Source organism: Gopherus evgoodei, chromosome 1 (genome assembly GCF_007399415.2).
Source record: "Gopherus evgoodei ecotype Sinaloan lineage chromosome 1, rGopEvg1_v1.p, whole genome shotgun sequence".
In the NCBI taxonomy this organism is placed as follows: domain Eukaryota; kingdom Metazoa; phylum Chordata; order Testudines; family Testudinidae; genus Gopherus; species Gopherus evgoodei.
In genome coordinates this window covers 38,870,626-38,886,412 of record NC_044322.1, presented here as the reverse complement: position 1 = coordinate 38,886,412, position 15,787 = coordinate 38,870,626, and the positions used below count along the sequence as shown (strand labels likewise).

The window sequence follows — 15,787 nt, the reverse complement described above, 5'->3', positions numbered from 1 at the left end:
TGTGGAATTTTTAGGCATTACTATCTCCAACAAGGTGAAGAGGAGCCAAACGTTGGCATGAACTCTTTGCTGACAGGAACAACATTTTCAGCCAGAGTGGTATCTAATCATTGGACCACACAACTACTACCTCCATCAACTGTAAACTTCTCCAGCTTGACTATATGCACACTACTTGTACAACAGCAGAGCTCATCACCATCAAACAACTTGTTCAGTTGTGTAATGCTTTGTTCCCTGTTTGGAGATCATTAATCAAAAGTAAATGGCAAATTAATATTTAAATAATGGAAAACTGCATATAGCAAACAGTTCCTTTTCAAAAGGCAAGTTACAATCACCTCAGATAAAGGAAAACATCTGTTTTTGTCTTTCAGAATAAGGCTTTGAAGTGTTTGGTAGGAGCAAGATAATACTTCAGGTGTTTAAATGTTTCACAAAAAATAAAGTGAGAAAGAGAAGGATGGATGGATAGAAAACAAAAAGAGAAATGAGTAAATAATATTGGTTGATGTGGCTAATAAGTGAAACAATTCGACTTTATATAGTAGTTCATACTAAATTTAAAATGTTAGTATTGTCATGAAGGATCCTGTAGGAACATTTATTTATAATTGTTAATAGATAATTAAAAAGGAAAAAAAATCAAAGGATTTTAGAATAACGTTATTTTCTTCCTGCCCCAAAAGAATAATTAATAATCATAATAACATTATTGTGAAAGAGATCTTAACAAAACTGAAGAAATGGTGCTCATTCTGTGCAATAACTGGTTCTTTGAGATGCGTCCCCCGATAAGTGCGCCATTCTAAATGTGCTTGAGTGTCCTGTGCCTTTGTTTGGAGATTTCTCATTGCAGTGTCCGTTTGGCCTGCATATGCATGTTAGTCAGTTTCGTGCTCCATGCTGTTATATAGCACTGCACAGGCAAACCACGTTCAGTTTCTTGTCTGCCACAAAGCTCCATAGCAGAGAACTCCAAAGCAGAGGGGAAGAAGGGCAGCCTCTACAAGGGCACATTATCTTGAAGAACCACAGTTACTGAACGATGTGGGTAACCATTTCTTCGAGTAGTGTCCCTATGGGTGCTCCACTCTTGGTGACTACTGAGCAGTTCCCTTTAAGGTGAAGGGGGCTTCAGATTGAGTCCAGTATTGAATAAAGTATTGTCAAGCCAAATGCAGCATCAGAAGCTAAGTCATGAATTACTGCACAGTGGTCAGCAAAAGTATGTACAAAGGTCCAAGTTGCAGCATTACATATTTCAATGACGGGAACGTTTTTGAGAAAGACTCTAGAAGTGGAAATAGATCTTGTAGAGCGAGTTCGTATGTCCCAGGTTTTTGGAGATTAAAAATTTGGTAGCAACAGCTAATGCAGTTGGATATCCACTTGGAAAGTCTTTGTTTAGAGTTTGCAGACCCTTTTGCATACCCAATGGCAGACGCAGTATGCAATGGCATACTGTCTGCCATTGAGACAAATAATTTGGGAATCTTTTTGTAAGGTTTAGTCCTGTTAAGATAGAAGGCCAGGGCTTTCCCGACTTAAAGCATGTGAACAATGCCTCCTCTTTATCGAAGTGAGATTTAGAGTGAAAGATCAGGAGGTGGATGGGTTGGTTAATATGGAACTCAGAAGATATTTTTGGTAAAAACTTGGGGTGTAGTTATAATGTGACCTTCTCTTTGAAAAAATATTGTGACAAGGAGGTAGGCTTCTCACTCCTCCATCAACAAATGGAGAAGTTGGAAGGCAGCCAATGGTTCAAACAGAAATCTTGTATGATATTCAAAAAACAGATTGAGGTCCCAAATTGGAGCAGGATGTTTGACTGGTGAAAAGAGATTTACGAGCCCCCCTGAGGAACCTGATCACCATTGGGTGGGCAAATATGGAATAACCTTTTATTGCGGAATAGAAAGCTATGATGGCTGCCTGGTGGATTCTAATGAATCTCAGTGACAGCCCCAGGTTTTTTAGTCTAGGATGTAGGCCAGTATATTTGACAGCAATGAGGTTGCTGGTGGAATGTGTTTGAGGTCACACCAACAAACAATATTCATCCATTTTTCTAAGTAAGTGTAGCTTGGAGATGGTTTTCTGGTGTATAACAACACTCTTTTTACTTTCTCCAAATAGATCCTCTCTAATCCCGTGAACCATCGGTCAGCCATGCTTTGAGGTGAAGAACCCCAAGACTGGGGTGAAGGATCTTTCCACCTTCCTGAGATAGGAGATGAGGAGTAGCCTGGAGAGTGATGGGTAAGGAAAGAGCCAGATATATCAGGTAAGGAAACCATGTTTGTCTGGGCTAGGTTGGGACTATAAGAATAACTAACTAACTATCTCTTTGTCCTTTTTTATTTTGAGTAGAACTTTGGCTATTAGAAGCCTGTGGGGGAAACATGTACAGTAGACCCAATGACTATTGCAGGTAAAAGGCATCCCCCAAAGATCGGTGACCCAGCCCACCTCTGGATCAGAACTGAGCACATTTCTTGTTTATCACCATGACAAACAGGTCTATTTGAGGTGTGCCTCACTGCTGTAATATGTGGTGAAGTATAATGGAATCTATCTCACATTCATGATCTTGAGAAAAGCGCCTCTTGAGTGTGTCCACAGTCACGTTCTGAACTCCTGGGAAGTAAGCTGCTGTAATGATAATCTGAATGCATATGCACCAATTCCAAAGTCTCGGCACAGAGGGAGTGCTATCTTGCCCCTCCTTGTTGGTTGATTAGTGGTAGAAACTGGAGATGGGCATATCTGACTGCACTGAGTTCCTGGATGTTGATGTGCAGAGTGTTATCCTGCGATGTCGATCTGCCCTGGGCTGTGGGAGTGTCCAGATGCATTCCCCATTCCAACAGGGATGCATCTATCATTATAATTGCTGGAGGAGGGCAAGTGAAAGGGACTCCTGCACAAATATTGTGAGAGTTCCACCAATTGAGAGATTCCTTTATGAAGATGGGTGTGGAAAGTAGTGTAGTTAGACTGTGTGTGTTCAGTGACTAAACGGTCCTGAGCCACCCCGAAGGCATCAGACTCACAGTTTTGCATGGTCCGTAACGAAAGTACTAGCTGCTATATGTCCCAATAGCTGAAGACAGTTCTGGCCCATAGTTTGGATTGTATTGACTATGTTGAATAGGGCCATGAATCTGTGCATTGGGAGGTAGGCTCTTGCCGCTATTGAATTGAAATGAGCTCTTATGAATTCAAAGTTTTGCACAGGGGGTAAGGTGGATTTTTGAATGTTCAGTTGCAGGCCCAATTGGAGAAGAAGGTCTATGACCTTGCAAGTACTGGAGATCATCATCTCCAGATGAAGTGTGAGCAGCATTCTTAGGTATTGAGTAAGAAGTGGTTGTACTCTTCTTGCTGCCTCACTCTGTTCATGGTACTGATGACCTCTTGGACCCTAGGACTTTATAGTCTTAGGTTTAGCCATGCCCTTGGTACCAGAGGAACCAGCAGCCTCATGGGTACTAGGTCAGAGAGCATTTCAAAGGGTGGACCTGTGAATGTTGACAGGACAAAGTAGAGATCCCATTGAGGCACAGATATAATGACCAGTGGCAAAGTCCTGATCAAGCACGTCATAAGTCTCACAGTAGCCAGGTATGTAAAGACAATTGTCCCTCTGCTGGAGGAAGGTATTAATTGCTATTAAGTGTACTTGCAGCAAATTAAGGGCTAGACCTGAAGTTTTTAAGAAGATGAGATAGTCTAGGATAACTGGAATACCTATGGCATCCAGTGATTGTTGGTGGTGACATGCCCAGGCCAAAGCGCGCCACCATTTAGCCAGGTGGTAGGCTCCAGTAAAATCCTTTCTATCTTGGTTAAGGATTTCCTGAACAGGTGTGAAACCTGAACATTCTATTTTCGACACCCATCCAAATACTGGAATGAGCCAAGGTTGGGGTGCTTGATCATGGGGTGCTTGATTCCACTTGAGTTAGGAGCCTGAAATGTTGTGGATCCTGATAGGTGAGCACATAGGCATCACTGGGAGTTCCATGAACCAGATATATCTGGGCCAGTTGGGTCCTAGGACGATGGTGATGGCTCTGTTGCAACAGATCTTCCATAGAAGTTGCAGTAGTAGAGAGATGGGAGGAAAGGCGTATCTGAGACTGTCCATCCGAGGAAGCAGGAGAGTGTCGCCCTGGGAATCATGGCCTATGGCTTCCCTGGGGCAATACATGGGAAGCTCTTTATTCATCTGGGATGCAAAGAGGTCCCATAGCAGAGTTCCCCATTGTGTGAATATGTTAGTTAGAACTGTGATGTGGATCTCCCATTTGTGGTCTGAAGATAACCTTCTGCTTAACTTGTCTACCAGGGTGTTATGTACACTCGGGAGATATGCGGCCTGTATCGTAATGTTATTTCTGATGAACCAGTTCCAAAGTCTGACTGCTTCTAGACATAGGAGACAGGCTCTTGCTCCTCCCTATTTATATACAGAAAGTTTATGGTCCAGGTACCCTGAGCAACGTGGTAGTCCACGTGAGTGTCCCACTCCATAAGGGAGGAGTCTGTCAGGATGGTGGCCCTTGGGCTGAAACATGTCCCCACCAGGATTTTGCTTGAGTTGGACCACCAAGCAAGGGAGGTGAGAACTCTGGTGGGAACAGTCATGGTGGGAGCCAATACGATTCCTGTTTCATCATAAGGTGGAGTGTAGCCAAGTTTGAAGGCACCATAAGTAAAGTCTGGCGAATGACATAACGTAGGTGCATGTGACCTAACAGAGGAACACTGGCACACCACAGTTTGTAGTTTGTGGGTGATGCAAGGGATCAAGTTGCACATCACATAAAATCTGTCTATGCAGAGAAAGGTTCTTGCAGAGGCTGAATGCCACCATTCTCCTACAAAAGTTATTGTCATAGTGGGTGACAAAATGAACTTCCCTGCATTTATGCAACAGCTAAGGTAGCAAGAAGGTACGAAAAAGAACCTGCTCCTGCTATGACTTCCTAGTGAGATTGGCCTACCAGGAGCCAGTCACCCAGGTATGAAAACACCATATAGCTCTGATGTCGCATCTGGGTTGCTACTACAGTGAGAACTTTTTGTGCAGGTATGTAACAAGACTAAAGGGGAGGATGTGAAACTAGTAGTGCTCTTGGCCAACCATGAGTAAAAGAATAAAAATAAGCTATAAGCAGTTTTAAAAGGTGGTTTTACATACACGGTGTAGTAATTTTTGTTAATACTGAGAGCTACAATTCTATTTAAAAAGGGACAACTTAAAATCACATTTGTCTCATTTTTTTCCCCCAAACCTACTATTTTTACAAGCTAAACTACAATTACCGAAGCTCAGATTAGAGGAGAAAAAAAGTTTTTTTTCGAGTTTGCTTACTCAGTACATTTGAAAGCACAGTGTAGAGTCAGTTCTATAATTGCTCCTGTACTATTGTATAGTTGCTACCGCTTGACCATAGATAAGGATTGCAATTGAGTTTCCATATTTAATTCTGATTTTGGCTTCACTCTGAAAATCATGAAAAGACTATATTAGTCTTTATATGGTGTGGCAGAGGTCTGACCTGGTCTCCGTGGGTTCCGTGCTTCCAGGCGGTTTATGCTAGCCTCAGAGGCTCACTGCAACTTTCCATGTAGCACTTCTCTCTCTAGGGCCAGGATTACAGTCTACTGAGCTCTTATCATCATAAGCCAGAAAGGAGGTTGGTGAGAGAACTGCCACAGTCTCTGTTGTTCTTATGGGCTTATTCAAGAACAGTTTAGCCTCCTGTCCTGACAGGGGCGTGTCTTCTCCTCCCAGGAGGTGTTTCCGTAGTGGCGGGTTAGTAGGAACTCGGGCCCACCCTCTACTCTGGGTTCCGGCCCAGGAACCTTAATGGCAGCGGCTGTTGGCAGCCAACCTTTCACTGCCAGAGCTGCTACACTTCCCTGGGCCACTTTCCCACAGCTCTCCCGCTTCTCTCTGTCTCAACACCTTCTTCACCCCTACCTTAGGGCTCCCTTCCAGTTGCTTGAGGGCTTCTTCATTACCCAGCCATTCAGCTGCACTTCCTTTCCTCTGGCTCCCTTTTCCTTTCCCCAGCCTGACCAGGGTGAACCTTTTTACAGTATCAGAGGGGCCTTAATTAGAGTCAGTGTTCATATTAGCTTAACAGCCTCACTTGACTCTTTGCAGGCTAATTGGAGTCATGTGTCCACCCTAGCATGGAGCAGCCCTTGCTTTGGTCAGTCAGGGAACGGAAAACTGCTTTTCCAGTGGCCAGCATATCTGCCTTTTACTACTCTGCTGTACCGAACTGGCTTGGGTCTATCACAATGGGTAAGGTTACAGCTAGGTGCAGAGTAGCATACCTTTTCTACCAAATTTGAAGTATATTGGAAAAGAAACTGCACTCTAAAATCAAAGATGTTTAACAGAATTCAATAAGTGTAATATGTTTTTGCCATTTCATAGATCACCCCACCACTGTAAAACTCTACTTTACTGGACTCCTCTTATTAAGATCTATGGCACAGCATCAAAGGTTATTTAATTAAAGTTAAATCTTATTGAGGAAAATAGAAAGGAGCATAAACTCTGGCAACAGAAGTGTAAAATATAATTAGGAAGGCCAAAAAAGAATTTGAAGAACAGCTAGCCAAAGACTCAAAAAGTAATAGCAAAATTATTTATATCAGAAGCAGGAAGCCTGCTAGGGTCATTGAACAATCAAGATGTCAGAGGAGCAGTCAAGGAGGATAAGGCCCCTATGGAGAAACTAAATAAATTCTTTGCATTGGTCTTCACGGCTAAGGATGAGAGGGGGATTCCCCAACCTAACCTGTTCTTTTTAGGTGACAAATCTGAGATACTGTCTCAGATTGAGATGTCATTAGAGGAGGTTTTGAAACAAACTGATAAATTTAACAGTAATAAGTTATCAGGACCAGATGGTATTCACCCAAGAGTTCTGAAGAAACTCAACTATGAAATTGCAGAACTACTAATTGTGGTATGTAACTTATCTTTTAAATCAATTTCTGTACTAGATGATTGGAAGATAGCTAATGTGATGAAAATTTCTTAAAAAGGCTTCAGAGGTGATCCTGACAATTACAGGCCAGTAAGCCTAAACTTCAGTACTGGGCAAATTGGTTGAAACTATAGTAATGAAAAGAATTGTCAGACACATAGAGGAACACAATTTGTTGGGGAAGAGTCAACATGGCTTTTGGAAAAGAGAAATCATGCCTCACCAATCTACTAGAATTCTTTGAGGAGGTCAACAAGCATGTGCACAAAGGTGATCCAATGGATATAGTGAACTTCAGTTTTCAGAAAGCCTTTGACAAAGCACCTCACCAAAGGCTCTTAAGCAAAGTAAACAGTCATGGGATATGAGGGATGTTCCTCTGATGGATCATTAACTGGTTAAAAGATAGGATATGAAGGGTAGGAATAAATGGTCAGTTTTCAGATTGGAGAGAGGTAAATAGTGGTGTCTCCCAGGGGTCTGTACTGAGACCAGTACTGTTCAACATATTCATAAATGATCTAGAAAAAGGAGTAAATAGCAAGGAGGCAAAATTTGCAGCTGATAGAAAACTCCTCAGGATAGTTAAGTCCAAAGAAGACTGTGAAGAGTTACCAAGTGACTTCACAAAATTGGGTGACTGGGCAACAAAATGAAATTCAGTGCTGATAAATGCAAAGTAATGCACACTGGAAAACATAATCCCAATTATACATATAAAATGATGGGATCTAAATTAGCTGTTATACCTCAAGAAAGATCTTGGAGTCATTGTGGATAGTTCTCTGAAAACATCCACTCAATGTGCAGCAGCAGTAAAAAAAAGCAAATAGAATGTTGTGAATCATTAGCAAAGGGATAGACAATAAGACATAAAATATCATATTGCCTCTATATAAATCCACGGGGCATCGACATCTTGAATACTGGGTGCAGATCCAGTCACTCCATCTCAAAAAAGAAATACTGGAATTGGAAAAAGTACAGAAAAGGGCAACAAAAATGATTAGGGGTATGGAACAGCTTCCACATGAGGAGAGATTAATAAGACTGAGGCTTTTCAGCTTGGAACAGAGATGACTAAGGGGGGATATGATAGAGGTCTATAAAATCATGACTGGTGTGGAGAAAGTAAATAAGGAAGCGTTATTTACTCCTTCATGGAACACAAGATCTAGGGGGTCACCAAATGAAATTAATAGGCAGCAGGTTTAAAACAAACAAAAGGAAGTATTTCTTCAGACAACACATTGAACTCTTTGACTGAGGATATTGTGAAGGCCAAGACTATAACAGGGATAAAGAAACAACTAGATATGTTCCCGGAGGATAGATCCATCAATGGCTATTAGCCAGAATGGGCAGGGATGGTGTCCGAAGTCTCAGTTTGCCAGAAGCTGGGAATGGGCGACAGGGGATGGATCACTGGATGGTTACCTATTCTGTTCATTTCCTCTGAAGCACCTGCCACTGGCCACTGTCGGAAGACAAGATACTGAGCTAGACAGACCTTTGGTCTGACCCAGTATGAGTATTTTTATGAGTCAGTGAGCTAATTTTGGCTCATCACTCCAGAAATAAGGTTGGGAAGCAGCTGTCAGCCAGTGGTGGTGGCCAGCACGACCCTGCCACCTGTGCCGCTTCCTGCAGCTCCCATTGGCCGGGAATGGCAAACTGCCGCCACTGGGAGCTGTGGGCGGCCGTGCCAATGTAAACAAACTGTCTTGCAGCCTGCCAGCGGATTACCCTGATGAACTGCATGGGACCCGCAGGCTACAGGTTGCCCACCACTGGTGTAACCACTGCACTTGGTTATGTCATTGTAAATGGCCTCCAGGAAATGTCCCACAATGCCCATCCTGACTGCTATGGTCAGCATTCTGCTGCCCTGCACCCAGCTACACAGCTTCTGCCCCTCCCACTTTAAAGGCCCTGGAATTTTTGGACTTCCCACTTCCTGTTTACTTGGCATGGAGAGCTCACATCTCATCTTACCAGCTGATCATGGCAACTCTACACTGCAAATACTCCCACGCTTGGAGCACACCTGAGTTGTTGGATTTGCTGGTGCTGTGGGGAGAGAAGGCTGTGCAGTCCCAGCTCCACTCCAGCTGTAGGAACTTCAATACCTAAGTCAGATTTCTTGTGACTTGTTGGATAAGGGTTATGAATAGGACACACATCAGTACTGTGCAAAGATGAAGGAGATGAGGCAGGCATACCAGAAGGCAAAGTAGTCAAACACTGCTCTGGAGCTGTGCCGAAGACCTGCTTCTTCTATAAGGAGATGGATGCTGTCTTTGGCAGCAACTCCACCTCCACTGCCATGGATATGTCGGTAGGGCTGGAGACAATGGACTCAACTCCAAGGATGAAGTCATGGACGAGGAGGTCAAGTAGGAGGATGATACGGAGCACACGGGAGGGTCGTCTGGTAGTGCGATGAGTCTAGAGGGGTCTAGCTAGTCCCAGCGGTCCATCTCTGGTATGCATGATGCAGGAGAGGGGAGTTTTGGTAAGTGATCTTTTTGAGTTGTTGCTGCTTGGTTATATGAGGTAGAGCTGTCCTTTGCTTTGTTTTATGATAGAAGTGGGTGAAGGGATAGAAATGTAGAAGACTAGCTGTGTTTGCCTGTGCTTCACATTCCCCTTTGCAGCTATGCAGTGCGATGGAACAGTGCGTAAATGCACACCAAGACTGCATGGGAATCCTCCAGAGAGATCTCTAGGAAACACTCCCGGAGGTATTCACCAATCCTCTGCTGAAGGCTTCTTGGCAGAGCTACTTTGTTCCTTCCCCCATTGTAGGAAACTTTCCCATGCCAATCAGCAATCACTTGTGCAGGGATCAAAGCAGCACCCTGGTGAGCAGCATAGGCACCCGATCTGAAGCTACACTCATGTAGGAGATGCACCTTTAAATCCTTGCTTACCCTCAAGAACGAGATATCAGTTTCACTGACCTCCGCCTGTGGAAAATGGTGGCAGAATTTACAATATTGACCCTAGTTGCCTACAGTGATCCCCTTAAAAAACAGAGATTCTTTGCCCTGTGTTGAATATCTCCTCAGCCCCTGGGCCGAACTCACCATGTTTAGGGAATTCATCGAGCTATATACTTGCCAAGGGACAGTGAGAAAATGGTTACTATTTTAAAAAGGTGCATTTTGCTATAATGATTCAATGCTGTGCATGCACTAACGATCATGCTTCTATTTACTGTTTCTTGTGCTTCTGCAGATGTGGCCTTCAGAGGAACTGCCTACACACTGGTAGAGTGCCTCTGCCTGATAAGGAAGCAACCAAGGAGAACAGAGGACATGTTTTGAGAGGTTCTTCAATCCTCAGAGGCCGAAAAACAAGAATGCAGGTCATTGAGAGAGACTTTTATTTTAAAGTATAAAATAGACAGGTAGGAAAGAAAGGAAAATCAGGAGGGAATTTTAATGGACCAGGAATGGATGATAAAAGTGCTGGAGGGGCAAACAGAGATGTTGAAATCTGAGATCAATCCTGCAAACATTTTCTCACACAGGGTCCTACTTCAATAAGACTACTCACATGAGTAAGGATTTGCAAGACCATGCACTAAAGCACACTGTCTCATGTGCTATATATACACATACACACAGGGAAATTCTTATTACAGTTGCTAGAACAGAGCTGAAAGAGGTTCCACATGGCCCCTGCTCCAAGATAAATCCTGGGAGATGGGGAATGCTGGCTAATCAGCATCCCTTCCCCAGCTGGCCAATTGATGCCAGAGACTCCCGGGGAAGGTGGGGGAGGAGCTGCCCGATGTCCCTCAGTGGGTCTCTCCCTTTCTCACTGCTGGGACTGTTCTCTTTCACCACTGGCCCCATCAAGTTCCTCCACCCCGTGAGGCAGGTGGCTGGATATTGCAGCTGAATGCACTGGAAAATGGAAGCATCGAGGCAGCACTGTTGGAGGAACTGAGGCAGCACTGCCGGGGGAACTCAACGCATAGTGACACTGGAACTCAGGGACTGTGAACATCTCACGGACAGTGCTCTAAATCAATAATCAATTGCAAATTAAGATTCAGGTACACCAGTACGCACTACTTGCTTTGTGTTATCATGAAAAGCAGCTATAAATATGCTTTAACCAGCTAGTGGAACCTGGCTGCTTTATGTTGTTTTCATGTACGGGTGAATTCACCTTTAAAAATTAAATTTTTAAAACATGCTTTACGATTTATAACGTATCTTCAAATCCATTGGAAATATCACATGGTAGCACGCTCTTTAAACAACAAACTCGGTGTTTGTATTAAATTTTTAAAAACTAAGGAAATTCCCAGAGAAAAAGGATCCTAAAAATGGAGTTAGGTTGATAGTATTCATCAGTAATTCACAAGTAAAAAAATATTATAGAGATATTGTAACTATCCCACAATCAAGCATTGGAAACCCAGATACAAGGTTACACTTGAAAAAAATCCAAATGTGTTGAGATAAGAAATGCACAGGTAAGCAGGGCTTTAGAGCTGTGCTCTGGCTCCGCTTCAGCTCCAGGCAAAAACCTGCAGCTCCACTGCTATGGAGCTGCTCTGCGCTCCAGCTCCGGGCTCCACTCCAAAGCCCTACAGGTAAGGCACCCAAACGCTCTTATGTGCTAGTGCTGTGAGGGAGAAAAAAAATGAAAAAAATTCTAATGTCTTTAAAATCAGTGTAGTGTTTATGGTTCCTGATTAAATTGCCATAATCATTGCTGTTTGGGTATTGCATCACTATTTTCTGAACCATATAGGCTTGGGTTACATACAGGAACTAAAAGTTACATACCTGTAAAAAAGGATACATGTGTACAACAAGCTGAATCCATAAAAGTTCTTTCATGCATAAGCTGATATTGATTATTTTAACCATACACATAAACATATTTGTGAAAAACAATAATCATGAAAAGGTCACTTGACAGTATATCCCATACCTTTGACAGCTCCATTCCAGGTCCACACTGTTTGCAGAGGATACAGTTTCCAGCATGGTCCCTGAACTCTTGCTCTCTACAATCCCCCGTCTCACAAATTACTTTACTTAACTTAAAAAAACCAAAAAGCAAATAGTTAAAAAAACATTAGCAATAATGCTTTACAGTTAATCTGGACATTTACATCAAATAATTGATTTTAAACACTATACAATCTTATACAATTAATTAAAATACAATGTATAATTATATCTACTTTAACCCAACACAAATCTTACTACTTAATATTATTTACAAATGATATTAAAATAATAACTTCTTATTTTAAATTCACTTTGAGAAAAGGTCTTTTCTCTAAACATGATGGTTCAGTTATTCCATCTCCCTAAAAATATCTTTCTAGAATATGGCCAAAATTTTCAAATATGGGTGTGTAACGTTGGGCTTCTAAATACATATTGCCTAAATAATATGCCTAAATAAACGGCCTGATTTTCAAAAGTGCTCAACACCCAGCAGCACCCACTGACTTCAATAGGATTTGTGGGTGACTGGTACTTTTGAGGGGAAAAAAAAAGTCAGGCAACTTATTTAGGTGTTTAAATATGGTTTTAGATCCTAACTTCAGGCACCCATTTTTGAAAATGTTGGCCTATATTTTTATACCTCTATTTTTTTCTAAATTGCAAGAGTGGGTTTCAGTTATTTGAACCATCTGTATATCTGGGTTTTGTAATCTGGGAAAAAGAATAGAATCTGTATATTTAAGTATCCATTTTAAAAGAGATTTTCAATGGCACCCAGAGTTTAGGATGAACACTTAAAAAGATTATTTTTTTTAAATTTGCACTAATAGTCACACAATTAGTTTCTTGCTTAATACATTAAATATACATAGAGATCCAATTTCTATTTTCCATGATTTCTGAGTACAGCTTCTGACCAAGCTAGAAACTACAGCTTTGATGCTGCAATCTGCACCACAACCAGAAACACCAATATAGAGTCTCAGTAAAATCAGTGGGACCCTGCAAGAGATGCAAGGGTCTCCATAAGCAAATCCTAGTGCAGCATCAAACTCAGTACATTTACCATTCTGTCTCAAGCACACACACACTTTTTTGATTAAATGACTAAGGCCCAGTTACTCACTTTCATCAAAAGCACATTCTGGAAGATGATGTTGGTAGTCAGTCTAGTTCCAAGTGGAAGGGCATTGACATCACATCACAGTTGCCACTAATATATCACCCTGTTTGGTAGTTTCAGTAGTAAGACCAAAGCATGAATCTGCTAGGGAGACTGAACTACCTTCATTCTTATAGATTGTCTCTCTGGGTCAGAGTTTAGGCACACTGATATGGCAATGGAAGCTTGCATTGTTGCCAATTGTGCTGTTGCTGTTTTCTACATAAATAACGAGTACTTGACTCCTAAGCCTTAAATCTGGCACCTTGCACTGAGAGATGATCAATGATATACTCATGCGTAACCCTGGGGATCTTGCTCCAACTTCAGAAGTCAATTGACTGTCATGTTGCACAAGCACTATATTCATATATGTTTTATTCTGCCCAATCAAAACATCCTTCTTGTGGGTATATTCAGAGAGAGGTGGATTTTTGAGGGGCAGAAGAATGAGATGGAAAGATGTGTCACATGTAATTTGACTAGAGTAACTTTTAAACTGGAAGAATGTATAACTAATTGTCATTGACTTAAATTGATATTTTCAAAATATTGCATTCTGTATATTAATAGTTGTATTAAATATATATAAATTACTCCACCTCACTAATTTATGCAAGTATTTTTCCAACATTCATCATGAAGAAAAGGAAGTTCTCATTATTTACTTACCAAATACACTAATAGTAGTATAAGTATCTTCACTATTTTATCTTGTCTTTGTAATCCTTCACTGCCCATATCTTAGATTTAAACCTCTCTCCCTTCTGAAGAACTAAATCAAAAGAAAAAAGGAAAGTATTTGAAATCCCCAGGTTGGACAACGAGTTTACTTTGAATGTACTATTTATGTAAAATATAGTATTATATTATACTTTGGTGTGCTGAAATAGATATTTTTCAACATTGCTCAAATGTTTCAGATAAATAATTCCTAAAACCCAAAATAATGACTACCTAATTTACAAATTGTGGATTTTTTGTTTGTTTTTAAAACAAATGGGTATCTAGACAAAAGGCAATATATCATTTCAATTTCTATGCAAATTTTTCCATTCACTTCAATAAATACTCAGAACATGCACAGAACAATACAATCTTGCTGTTCAGCTGCGACTGGAGAACATCAAGACTCACTGACAGAACTGTTTTCCAATCCATGAAGTTGACTTGAAGTCTGCTGCATACCTGGAAGATGCCAAGTAATTATAGGAAAATAGACATATAAACCAGTCTATTGATTCGGGGGCCTGATCCAAAAATCTATTGAAGTCAATGGGATTTGTTCAGTGGACTGCATCACATTCTAAGCAAATATTCTATGAAATTCAGAATAAATGATCAATTTGGTCACATCAACCAGCTCTGTCCACATATCTATTCAAGTGACACCATCATAGGACCTAATCACATCCGCCACGCCATCAGGGGCTCATTCACCTGCACATCTACCAATGTGATATATGCCATCATGTGCCAGCAATGCCCTTCTGCCATGTACATTGGCCAAACCGGACAGTCTCTATGCAAAAGAATAAATGGACACAAATCTGACATCAGGAATCATAACATTCAAAAACCAGTGGGAGAACACTTCAACCTCTCTAACCACTCAGTGACAGACTTGAAGGTGGCAATTTTGCAACAAAAAAACTTCAAAACCAGACTCCAAAGAGAGACTGCTGAACTCAAATTAATATGCAAATTAGATACAATTAACTCAGGCCTAAACAGAGACTGGGAATGGTTGGGTCATTACACTAATTGAATCTATTTCCCTATGTTAAGTTCTCCTCACACCTTCTATGGGTCATCTTAATTATCACTTCAAAAGTTTTTTTCTCCTGCTGATGATAGCTAATCTCAATTGATTAGACTCTTCCTGTTGGTATGCCTACTTCCATCTTTTCATGTTCTCTGTATGTATAAATATCTCTCGTCTGTGTGTTCCATTCTATGCATCCGAAGAAGTGAGCTGTAGCTCATGAAAGCTCATGCTGAAATAAATTTGTTAGTCTCTAAGGTGCCACAAGTACTCCTGTTCTTTTTGTATATAATTTGTTATTCTGTAAATACAAATGAGCAAGAATTCAATACTAATTTGCCTTTCTTACTCTAGCACACTGTAACATTATTCCTTTTCACTTATCTGAAATGGAAATTAATAGAAAGCTTTAAACTAAATTATGTTTAAAAGGAAAATTATTGTGATTCAGTGTGGTTTTGCATTTAGGAGTAGAAATGAGTGACAAATGAGAGGAGAGAGGACAAACTACAGATGAAGGAGTTCTGAAAATCAGGAATAGTTGCAAAGTATGTGTTACAATACTAAACTGTCAATTAAAACAACTTTTGTTTTTGGGGAAACAGTTTAATAACACAGGTGTAATAAAGCATTTGAAAAAAATGTATGTACATTAAAAGTTATTTGTATACCAATGTTAGGAGTTTGGGTAACAAGAATTGGAAATTCCCATGGAAGAGAAGAAATCTGATATATTTGGTATTACTGCAACCTGGCAGGATGATTTGCATGATTGGAATATTAAAAATCACTACGTATGGCCTGCTCAGGAAGGAAATAGTGGGTAAAAGAGGTGTGTGTGAGGGGGGACTTTACT

General features: G+C 41.0%; 1 protein-coding gene across 4 annotated transcripts in view; it reads right to left on the bottom strand.

The window, feature by feature from the left end:
* TNFRSF19 (TNF receptor superfamily member 19) overlaps positions 1-15,787 on the bottom strand; it is a 115,038-nt gene that overhangs the window by 82,847 nt on the left and 16,404 nt on the right. For all 4 annotated transcript variants that reach the window (XM_030562128.1, XM_030562149.1, XM_030562142.1 and 1 more), the window contains 2 exons: positions 13,839-13,941; positions 11,979-12,089 (listed from right to left, as the gene is read on the bottom strand). In XM_030562128.1, the coding sequence (XP_030417988.1) occupies positions 11,979-12,089; positions 13,839-13,907 (180 nt within the window). In that variant the 5' untranslated portion in view covers positions 13,908-13,941. The remainder of the gene's footprint in view (positions 1-11,978; positions 12,090-13,838; positions 13,942-15,787) is intronic.